Genomic DNA, 11,841 nt, shown 5'->3' on the forward strand with positions numbered 1-11,841 from the left:
CTTTTTTCCTTTTTCCTCTGTGTTCTCTTTACTAATTGATGAAGGCAAACATGGCTGAGAAGGAAATGAGCCTAATGTGTGTGACTGGCCGTGGTCTGAGTGGGCTGGAGCTGGTGTGTTTACTCTACCGACAGCCATGTAGACAGGTCAGTGCATGCGGCTCATGTTTTATGACAAGCGTAAAAACACATGCAGAGACATGGTGCCTGAAAAAACATGTTCTGTGTGTTAGTATGTTCTAGGACTGACCCTGAGCTAGCTCTTAGATGAGCAGCCTGGGTCTGTGTATCTGTCATTGAGCTTCAAGAAAATTCACTGTGAAAATGTTGATGTTTCTTTCCATCTGGCTAAGCAAATAAGCTCTGACCATGACCCATTCAATGTGAGGTTTTACCAAGAAATGAAATTATTTGTTAAATATCTATTATGAAAAACATATTTCATTATGAACTTGAATTTATTATGAACTTACTGAGTCGCTTAACAAAAACATTGGTTAATGCTTAAAGATAAATCCTTACTTATCATTTTTAAGGTAAAATCACATCTCTTACTTCTCACCCAGTGTCAGCTGGGAAAGTTTTTACCTGAGATCTGATGTGCACTTAAGAGAATCAGTGGATGAATGGGACAGCATCACAACTTCTAGAGAAACAGGGCTGTTTCAATTGAAATCACACGGCTCTTTCAGAGTCTGATCGTCAACAAATGCTTGATAAATATATCATGACATGAACAGAAGAGACGACTGCTGACCTCTGAAGAATGTGACCTATATCAGTCCGTATTCAGACAGAGTGTGTACAAACCCTGTACAAATGGAAAAAAATTCAATTACATTGCGCTCAAGGCATGACTGAGAGTGCATAGTCTGTGAGGTCACAGGGACCCAAGGTAACTTCTATAGAATGTCTCGCACAGGCTAATGTTCATATTCACCATTGTTATTCAGTGGTGTGCATGGCAGGGCTATAAGGAAACAGACACGCCTCTCACAAAAAACCCAACTACCCAACAGCAAATTCCAAGAAAGTGGGTCATAAAGTGAGATGCTGAGAACCCTCAGGAAAAATAATCATAAAAACAGATAGCCAAAGATAAATAAAGATTATATTTTTAAATAGCTGAGTCAAAGTCCCGATATGAGTCCAGCAGAAATGCAGTGGAAATACTCTGATAAAGTTCATCAGAAAAAAAACAACCGAAACCAAGAAACGTCAACATCTTTCAGTGTATTTACATTCTTCATACCATCTATTTTGGGATTATGTGGAACTATAATATGCAGAAATATTTTGATGCAACTGTAATTACTTAATCAGAACTCTCGAAAACAACAAGAATAATCCCCTGCGAATAAGAGTATTTAAAATCACCCATCAGATTTTCATGCACGTCTTTTTATTGAAGCCTAAGCCTGGACAAGCTATTCCTCACGTGTCATGTTATACACATCACTGAGAACACACTGGCTTAATTACTGACCAATAGTCAAGGGTCTAGCACTGTTCACTCCAGCCGGGTTACACAAACCCATCACTGAAGCACTGAACAACCAGGCTTAGCTACACCTATCTGATTTCGTTCCTGCTACCCCACAGAATGCTAACAAAGGTCATCAGTATTTGCAAGTTTTAGGATTTGTGTGAAATGAAGGTAAATATCCAGACTTGTACCTATAGGGTAAAATATAATTTATTATGTCAAGCATATTTAGCGTATTGGGCAACAAGACTGAATATATCAACACTGTGAACCCTGGTGGCAGCTGTGTTGCATCAGCTTAGTGAAGCTACACTCATACAAGAAATGAAAACTTAAGAGTTAAAAAAAAATCAGTTTATATATAAACTGAATTTCTGAATAAAATAAAGATTATAAATAGAAATATCATTATTTTTTAACGTTATGCAGAATTAGTTGGGGTTTTTTTTTACAACTTTTGTCATATCATATTACTACTTGCTTATAATTTATTGACTCTTTGAGTTTAACTTTTCAGGCTGCTATTGAAAAAAGTACATAAAATTGTTAATGTATTTAAAAAAAAAACACACACACACACACACAACAGCAGCAACATTTGTAAGTTAGACAAATCAAAGAAAATTGTTTACACAGTAAATACCCAAGTGAATAGTGACGAGCAATTCCAGACAACACCCAATACTTTCTTCCTTTCTTTCTTGAATCCTCTCTACAATGATTCCCAGGTGAGAAGACAAGTGAAAGGTGATAAGGGATTAAACTGGTAAAGTGGAAAAGCAGAGTCTGAGTCACAAACCGAAGGCTCTATCTTGGGCTGCTTCGATTAATACCTAGCAAAAAATCAATAGAAATGGGTATCGATGGCTTGCAGCGCACCAGGTACACCCAGCTGCAGCCCACTTCAGCTGGGTACCTGATGAGTACGTGTGTTCCAAATCTTATGTAGCCTGAATTACTTGCATTTGTGATGATCTCACGACCTAAAGATATTTAGCAACACAAATAAACACGTAATCATCTTCTAAACAGGCTGACACACAAGGTGGTTCATGCGGAGGAATATACTGACTAAAATCACCCCCCCCCCCCCCCCCCCAAAAAAAAACAACAACAAACATTTTAGTCACCCCTTTGACATAAGCGTGTATCACTGCGCCCCTCTCAGTTTCCCTAACCTTGTTCCATCTGTTTTCTGCTGATGTACAGTCTGTTTACTCGCCAGTGGTAAAAGAGAACAAATAAAGCTTTTGTTTGCAAGAAATTTGACTTATGTCTGAACTGCCCGAGCTTGGACTGTGTGGTTGAATACTCATATGAGGTTAATGCTTTAACCCTCTCAGGCTCAAATTAAACTTTTTGTTGCTAATGCACAACCAAGTCCTGCAGTGGTACTTCTGAGTAAAAAAAACTCATAAAATATGTATGTGGGGTAATCAGGTTGTTAGTTTTTAACTGTTGCAAATCGGCAACGCCTGCCTTGAGAGGGTTAAAGGCAGTAATGTTATTGCAGTCCCATGCCTCATTATAATGCACACACTGTGAATAAATGTGTGAATAATTTGATTGCCTTTTCTAGATTTGTATAAACAATGTGAAGAAAAAAGTAAACGAAATGTGTGAAATTAGGAATATTTGATGGCGAGACTTTGAAACAGTTAAGCATTATATCTGAAAACAAACTCGTGTTTTCTTTTGATGAGCGGTAGAAAGGGCTGACGCACAAAAACAGTACTAATTCCAGGTCTTGCTCCAGCTCTGAGAGCTGTAGGGTGACGCATGACGCACTGGAGGCGCGGCAAGCCTTCTCCATAAATTCTCAGCCTGCTCTCCTCTGGCTTCAGACAGAGAGCGAGGTTAGAGCCCTCACATCACTGACAGGATTTTTGAACGATCGCTTTGACAGAGCACCATTTGCCAACGGGTGCATCTGCTGCAATCATGATTAAGAAAATGTCACCGCCCGAAAACGAGTTCGACATCCCGGCCAAGAATTGCCATCGGATGGTGATTCTGGGCTCCACAAAAGTTGGGAAGACAGCCATAATTTCTCGGTTTCTCAACGAGAGGTTTGATGACCAGTACACGCCTACTATCGAGGACTTTCACAGGAAATTCTACAGTATCAAGGGAGACGTTTACCAGCTGGACATTCTGGACACATCTGGGAACCATCCCTTCCCAGCAATCAGGAGGCTTTCAATCCTTACTGGTGAGTTGAGTTTTGCAGACACATGAAGCTTTGACCATGCATTTAATTAATTACAGTCAAATATTGTTATTATAATTTTATTTGATATTCAAATATACCTTCTCTTGTATTTCCAGGTGATGTGTTCATCTTGGTTTTCAGTCTCGATAACCGAGACTCCTTCCAAGAGGTGCAGCGCCTGAAGCGCCAGATATACGAGACCAAGTCCTGCCTGCGAAACAAAACCAAGGAGAACGTGGACGTCCCGCTGGTCATCTGCGGCAACAAGTGTGACAGGGACTTTTACCGTGAGGTGCAAGACGACGAGATTGAGCAGCTGGTTGGCGGGGACGAACATTGCGCATACTTTGAAATCTCAGCAAAGAAAAACACCAACGTGGACCAAATGTTTCAGACTCTCTTCACCATGGCCAAGCTGCCAAACGAAATGAGCCCCGACCGACACTGCAAAGTTTCCCTCCAGTACTGCGAGGTTCTCCACAGGAAGTCGTTCAAAAACAAGAAGTGCAAGGACGGGAACGCATATGGAATAGTGGCGCCGTTTGCACGGAGACCAAGCGTGCACAGTGACTTGATGTACATAAAGGAGAAAGCTGTAGGCGGCAGCCAAGCCAAAGAGAAAGGCTGCATCATATGCTGACAGTTCATTTGCCAGTTTGTGAAAGACTTTTCTGTGAGGGTTAGGAGCCGTGGTGGATAGCCAGTTTACTGACAAGGAATATGTAAGCCCATAAACTGACACAGTGGTGCAGCCTGGGCTGAGACTTGTGAACTAGCTCGGCTCATAAATCTCTGTGTAGTGCAGTAGATGCTCTGAAAATGCTGTAAATCTGTCTCTATTTTAACTTTCTAAGAGCAGCATTTGAGGAAAGAAGAAACATGTTTACACTTCACTGTACTTTTTCAACCATGGTGAAACTTGATTGTTCCATTATGATCAAATTTAATGCTAAATGTGTATTTATTGTCTACCCAGACTTTTGCATAAGAAAATAAAACTTGTTACTTTTATAGTCTGCCTTCCCCTTCTTTTTCATTTCAAGCAAATCTCCAAGAAGTTGCATTAAAAACAAAGCTTCACACTCTTCACAGATCTCCGTTTCCCTTAACTAGAAAAATGTTGTCCATCTGTTAAAATGCACTTGTTGCGTCATCCTGACACGTCATTCACATGCAGATTAAAACTGCAAGAAGCCCTTATTAAGAAGCTCGCCGTGGTTCATAGTCTGTTTTATGTATTCCGAATAACCTTAAAGGACGAAGCTTATACAAAATACAATTTATTACAACGTATCAATATCATGGGACTCAAAAAAGCGAAAAATCCCAATTTAATACAAATATCATATAAACAAATTTGCGCTGTGGTAACACAAAACAAAGACAAGTTCAAAACATGTTGCAGTCCGACACAATTAAAGAAAAGACGGTTATTATTTCAATGTCCATCCGGTGTTCCTGAATCACGCCACCTCCATTTACTTCCTCCATACTGCGTGCATACCAAGTCTTTTAGTCTCACGATGCTTTTGGCACGTCAAACATGCACAGACTTTTATATTTCTGCAGCAGCTGGTTCTTGGTGCGAACCTGTTCCCGCAACGTGGCCAGCTGCTGCTGCTGCTCCAGCGGACTGCTGTCTATCCCCGGCATGTTGGAGATCTGCTCTCGAGCCTCCTGGATCTTTGCCTTTAGTTTACCAAGTTCTTGGAGGACATCCTGGTTGTCTTTGTCCATGCTTTAAGCAAATGGGGGAAAAGAAGAGTGCGTCATCCGTCTGCTTTGTTATTGCAGACACTTAACGTAACATTTGTAGCTATCGGCATTAGCTTCAGCTAACACAGCAAACAACATAGCAACTCCACCAAGCGACTGAGACAAGCAAGTGTTGTCCCGTGCATACAGCACACAATGTGACAACACACGAACCAATAAATACTCTTACCATTTAATAATATCATGAACTAAAGGCAGCAGAGAGCAGTCATCGCTCTCTTTGTCGAGCTTCGCCTGAGCTGTCGCCATCTCTCTTCAGCTTCCCGGCGCAGATTGTTTACGTCAGCCACAAAGCTGATGACATCACTACATTCGACCTTTTCGAGATATAGTGCTATACTTTGTAATTGCGTGGATACGCACTGTGTGCTGTACGTATTTTCTTCAGTTACCTGGAGCAGGGGTGTAAAACATAAGCCCCGCGGGGCAGAACCGGCTGGCAAAGACTGCAGTCCGGCCCACTGGATGCTATGTGTGAAAGAGTGCACAATTTTTTTGACTTTTAAATGAATTTTTAAAATGTTTTGCATGCCCCCCTCCCATCCCCACCAGAATAAATAAATAGTGAGTGGTAATTCATAATTAGATAATTACAGGCCAGTCTGGGCAACTTTCTCTGTAATTTTACACATTTTTTTCTTATAATTTAAGCCCAAACAATTCTGCTGATACATTTCTTTCATTTACTACAGCAGCATTTCTTTATCATGTGGAAAAACCGTTGAAGTCGCTCTCCTTTTTCTAATATTAAGATACCGCTGTGATTAAATGTGCAGTTAAAATTTAATTCACTGGCAGAAAGGCTCAACCCACTTAAGATAAAAGTGAGCTGTATGTGGGCCACAATGTCAAATAAGTTTTACATTCTTGACCTGCAGTAAAGTTCATAAACAAACAGACACACATACATTATTTACAGAATGTATTTTTGTGTTTTTGCTATACAAGTCCAGGTTGAGTGTAAAAACTCGTGAAAATAAAGTAAAAAATAAATAAGTCTAACAAAACAAAACAAAAAACAAGAAAAAGAGCAATGAATGAATGAATGGACATGCAGACTATACAGGTAAAGTGAATCACACTGAAAGGCAAAATAGAGGAGATTAGTTTTTCATTCATTGCTAAAATGTTTGAAATAAATAAAAAAATAAAAAGGCACAATTAAAATTATGTAATTCCTTTTGCTGCCTTGGGTTCTCTTTTGAGCACCCAATGAACTATGAAAATGCAAAAGGGAATTATGACCTTAAGCAATATAGGCTGAAAAAAGCTGAGGGAGAAATGATGTCAACATCATTTACTTTAAAGTGTCATCATTGAATTCATTACACAGCATCAAGGAAACAAAGTTGCTGTCTTCTCATCTTGAGTCTAAGGTGTTAAAGTGGTGGTTAGCCTAAAGCTAACTGTATTTTAAGAGAAACCAATGAAACCTATTTTTTTCCTACTGTTTATGCTAATAACTTTCCCCAGGTGTTTTTTATTTTGAATGAAACCCACGGCAGCACACATTGGCCCTTAAATAAGCCCAGATAATCCATTAATACACCGAGCAAACAAAGCTGACCTGCAATGAGTGGGAAAATTTGCTTCACATCCCAATACCTAGCAACCTGAAACATCTATTTCGGCAGTAAATGCAATCTACTATCCCTACAAGTGTAACACATGTCATGCATGTTGAGTGAAGCATGGCAACCCATATAAACTTTAACATGCACAAATATAATCTAATGGAGTACAATGTATCCAACTATATTTATATATTATATTCAACTTATAGAGATTAATGCAGAATAGTGGCATACGATAAACCTAGAAAACAGGATGGAATCAATACCTTTTTAAAATGAATTCTCAGGAACAAATCACAGTGTTGTCATAACTGTGCAAATATAAAACTAATCTGTCTTGTCTTCCCTTACATTGACCCATATTCCTGGGAGATCAGTCACCAGCAGGTCTCTATGTTGGCCTCATTAAATGTGAAGTTAAATCTCAGTAAAGATGATCTTAAATATTCATTGGCTGTGTCACAGAGGTGGTCTCATTGCTGCAGTGACTAATGAGAATGCTTCCTTATAGTGTTTGCTACGTGTGGGTAATGAGTGTGCCAGGTATGGGAAGAGGAAGGGAGCAGCTGCTGAAATTAAGCTTTGATGAAAACAAATAGCCATGAAAAAATATAGGTCAGCAGGAAACATTTTCTCTCATACCTCAGTGTGTGGCATCATTGAAGATCCTACCAGAAGCTCAGTCCTCACACTAATTTCCAGTATGACAGAGTGTTACATACTGCTCAAACTTACATGAGTTAGTACAGGTGACCTAGATTGAGTTTGTTGGGCATTATGTTCCCTAAGTGTTTTACCATTTGGGTCAGGGAAAGCTCTGACACCTTATATTAATACATTTTAAAAAGTGGGTCATTTTGTGACCCAGCATTATTAGAAAGGTATGAAAATATCCCAATGGCTAACACGCACAGTAGAGAGAATAAATATCCCATTATTATATGAACACAGGAATTTAGTTCATTGACTTTTATTTGACTGAACATTTTTTATTTGTGGTGTGGTCTGGTTTTTAGGCTTCGTGAACATTAGTGACATCTTTAGTCCTGTTCTTGATACTCAAGTGACTATTCATTCGGCGAAAGCAGTGACAGTGATAACATGAAGTTAAAAGTATATGAAAAGCATTTAGAAATGTAACATTTTAATTATGACTTATATTTTGTTTTATTGTAAGTGGCCTGCTTTCATTACGGTTCTTTAAATTAGTTGTTCCATATATACAGTGACTGCAGAGCATGATAATTAACACATCTACTTACACTTGCTGTGTTAACGAAGCATGTTCTAGCATAAAACTGCAAAATCAAATACCTGTTGTCAACACCTTGTGATGCAACTGAAAGTAGAAAAATGTTGATAGATTTAAGGAAAATCCATGTTAATTATTTTTTTTAATGGCTTCTGTAATCCATCTACTCTAGTCCGTTTTCTTCTATTTATCCAGTTTAAGACTGGAGCCTATCCAAGCTGCCAAAAGGTAAACTGTGGAGTACTCCCTGAATAGGTCACACTCTACTGCAGGGCAAACAGAACGATAACCAATGTGGCAAATTTAAAATCACCATTAATGTAACCCCTTGGACTGTGGGATCAGGCCAGAAAACCCATGCTGACGCAGGGAAAATGTGCAAACTGCACACAGAAAGGCTCCAGCCAGCCAGTGGATTCAAATCCAGGACTTACTTGCTGCCAACAGCACATACTAGTCAACAGTGCTGGGGCGTGCTGCTTATGCTTATATAATATTTAGTGAAAATGTCAATGGCTCTACTTTCAAGTAAAGTGACTGAATGCCTGCAGAGGTAGTGAGGTTTTATTAAACATCACAGGTAGTCGTGAAGGAATAGTGATTTGTAGATGCAGTCACATGTGTTCTGTAAGCTCTAAACATCACTTTCAGCTCATAGATCTATTCACACTTGCATGATCCTTCATAGTTCTCAAAGATCACAGTTCTCACATCTAGTTCATCTCAACAGCAATAGGTAGAAGAAGGGAGAAGTCAATTTTCAGATGTGAGGTAGGCTGAGGTTGATATTTACAACTGTCCTCTGTGAATTTCACAGAGGACAATTGTAAATATCAACCTCAGCCTTCCTTTAATAAACATTACTGGGAAGGATATACACTATTTACAGTGTATATCCTTCCCAGTAATGTTTATTAAAATGGAGTATGCATTTACATATTTATGGTTAGCTATTCAACAGAAAAAACTCTTCTAAGTAGTTCTTCTGTTTTGTTTTCTGTTTGGTTGTTTGCTTTTTTTTTTTTTACACAAAGCTCCTATTTTATTTCTTACTTAAAATGTCTTGAGAAGTAATCATTTCATCATACTTCATAACAAAATGTGATTTATTTATTTTCTAGCTCTCAACATAGATTTCTATGTAAGAACTCCAGCAGTAAAACTTTGCCCTGGAACATATCTCGTGTGGAGCCCAGACTAAACTTGTAACTTATAGCTAACAAGGGAATTATAGATATCTTTTAAGCCTGGGTGACTTTAGGACACTTCCAGTTGAACCCATATATAGGAGTCCCAGAGTGGCTTGCCTTTCCCCACTCAGCCTCTGTAATGACGTGAATGGGCAGCTGACAGTTTCCAACAGATGTGTCACCTCCCAGCATCTCTGACAGGATGCAGATGTCCTGTCTGCTAATCTGTGGTCTAATCTTAGCATGCATCTCTATATGAAAGACACAGTCACTGAAGCTGTGCATCATTAAAACAAATCGTTTCCCAATAAAATGAACCTTTCTTGTTATTTAGATTTAGGGCAAAGTGGAAGTTTTATTTGACAAGAGATTTGTTCCCATCATGTGAATCCTGGTTTCATAAAAGTTTCTAGGAAAGATGCTTTCACAAAGTGTCTTTATGTGCACCAAAGAGCTATCCGGTCAGCTGCTGGTCATAATCCAATCCAAATTTGCATTTAATTTAATAAACACTACTTCACTGCCATGGATACTTGAGGATATGTGCATGAGATAGATCAGGGGTCAGGATTCAGTTGTACTAGTCAGCCTCTGTGGCATGTAACATGAAATGCACATTTGCACTCTGTCTGTTCTTAGTTGTTGGTCTATCCAAAACAGGAGAACATAATAAGCTGGTGCAGCTATTAATTGATTCCTGCACTTCATTTGACATTTTACTGTTCAACATCCTGATTATAACCAGAGTACGTTCATGCTCATCGTCTCTTATTTCCAAGAAATCTGAAGCTCGGTTCCACGAAGCTTTGGGTTTTTTTTTAACAGGCCTCTTTGATTTCCATAATTGAATTACAGATGGAGTCATTGCTGCTGAGGACTCAGGCAAGGTTTGAACAAACAGTATATTTTCTGCCTGTTAAATGAAATAAATTGGGCACTGCGGGAAAAAGGTTTTGACTGTTTTCAAGATAAGAAGGGAATTTGTGCATGTCTGCATTTGAAAGAAAAAAAAATAAAAAGTCCAAATGACAGATAGGTAACTGGTAAGAAACTGGTAAGATTGATGAATGTCGTAAATATGAATAGTACAATGTGCCCGAGGCCTGTCTCAATATTGGACAGTAACATATTTTTCTCCGTTTGGTTGAGGATAAACAGCATCATCTGAACTGTTATGTCTTCAAGACAGCAGGTTACTGAAACTTAAAACAGGCATGCTGTGTCAGGTTCACTGCTGCATACTGAAAAGCTACTATTCGTGATTGAAAAGGACAGTCTCAGGCCCAATGGTGCTCACCTTAATATTATGTATTTCTTTTAACTAATAAATGATTAATAACATGCATTCAGAAAACATTAACGTTTCGGAAAATGTCTTCAGGGAAGTAGGTGCAATTTCAAGAAGAGTTCATATTTAATTTGTTTCTACATGCAGAGAGTCCACCATCATGACATGCCCACAACGTAAAGCTCACAAAAGCATCATAAACCTTTCAGTGTAGATTTTTTGGAACCATACAGTACCATTTTATTCATGAAAAACAATTCCACTCCTGTGGAATGACCACTACTGGAATAGCAGTGCATTTTACTGTATAACTGGAATTAAAAATATTCCTCAGGAAATCCCAAATAGTGTAATACAGCCTTTGTTTGGTGTCAAGCAAAACATCTGGTGGGTAATAATGCTGATACAACACCTTTTCCTTTTCTGTGTGCTTATGATCAGACTTCAAAGTCTGTTTTAATTTAATGATACTGGGGAAAAAAGAGATGTTATAAGCAACAGGGGATGCAGAGCAATGACAAGCTTGAGGCTTGCACAGACTTCTCCAAAATGGGCTGTATTAAAAAGAAGAGATATTAAATGTGGGAATGAATTCATAGTTAGAAATCAGTATATAAAATCCAGAATTGTGGGCTTTGTTGCGCAAAATTAGCTAACACTGCCCCCAAGTGAAAAATGTAAGAAAGTAGCACTTTATGAATCAAAACAAACAAACAAAAACATTTTCTGTTCTTTTTCAACCCTCTCATAAATATTAAAAAAGAAATCATAAAAAGAAATCATGCAAATCATACACAGGCTTTCGGAACACAGCCTTGGGTTCATAATGTATAAAGGTAGTAATTAGTGTGATAGAGTAGGGCTGTACTGAGACCAGCTGCTTGATCTTGGTTGCCGTCATCTCAGGTGCAGATACACTCATTTACAACTTTCTCCACCACCTTTCCTAAACACAGCACGAGTATGAGAACATTATAAGTCACTATCCACTAAGCCACCTCCTTAATGCTGTGACTATTAGGTAATACCAACGCTTTTGAAGGTCCTCTGTTGCCTTTGGTGAT

The 11,841-nt window shown here is 38.8% G+C and overlaps 2 protein-coding genes across 2 annotated transcripts; one reads left to right on the forward strand and one right to left on the reverse strand.

Annotated features, from left to right (window-relative positions):
• Positions 1-3,341: 3,341 nt before the first annotated feature.
• Positions 3,342-4,681, forward strand: LOC147332631 (dexamethasone-induced Ras-related protein 1-like). The gene is made up of 2 exons (XM_086290624.1): positions 3,342-3,697; positions 3,814-4,681. The coding sequence occupies exons 1-2, from the start codon at positions 3,427-3,429 to the stop codon at positions 4,335-4,337; spliced, it is 795 nt and encodes a 264-aa protein (XP_086146750.1). The 5' UTR covers positions 3,342-3,426; the 3' UTR covers positions 4,338-4,681.
• A 280-nt stretch (positions 4,682-4,961) lies between these two features.
• med9 (mediator complex subunit 9) lies at positions 4,962-5,755 on the reverse strand. Its single transcript, XM_086290625.1, has 2 exons — positions 5,643-5,755; positions 4,962-5,435 (listed from the first exon to the last, which is right to left on the reverse strand). Exons 1-2 carry the CDS (start codon positions 5,720-5,722, stop codon positions 5,216-5,218), a joined length of 300 nt encoding a protein of 99 aa, XP_086146751.1. The 5' UTR covers positions 5,723-5,755; the 3' UTR covers positions 4,962-5,215.
• Between the last annotated feature and the right edge of the window lie 6,086 nt (positions 5,756-11,841).

The sequence above is a fragment of the Aulonocara sp. 'chitande type north' Nkhata Bay genome, linkage group LG4 (assembly GCF_057382095.1).
Source record: "Aulonocara sp. 'chitande type north' Nkhata Bay isolate Kocher_YH1m ecotype deep benthic linkage group LG4, A_spYH_male_GT1.1, whole genome shotgun sequence".
Taxonomy (NCBI): Eukaryota; Metazoa; Chordata; class Actinopteri; order Cichliformes; family Cichlidae; genus Aulonocara; species Aulonocara sp. 'chitande type north' Nkhata Bay.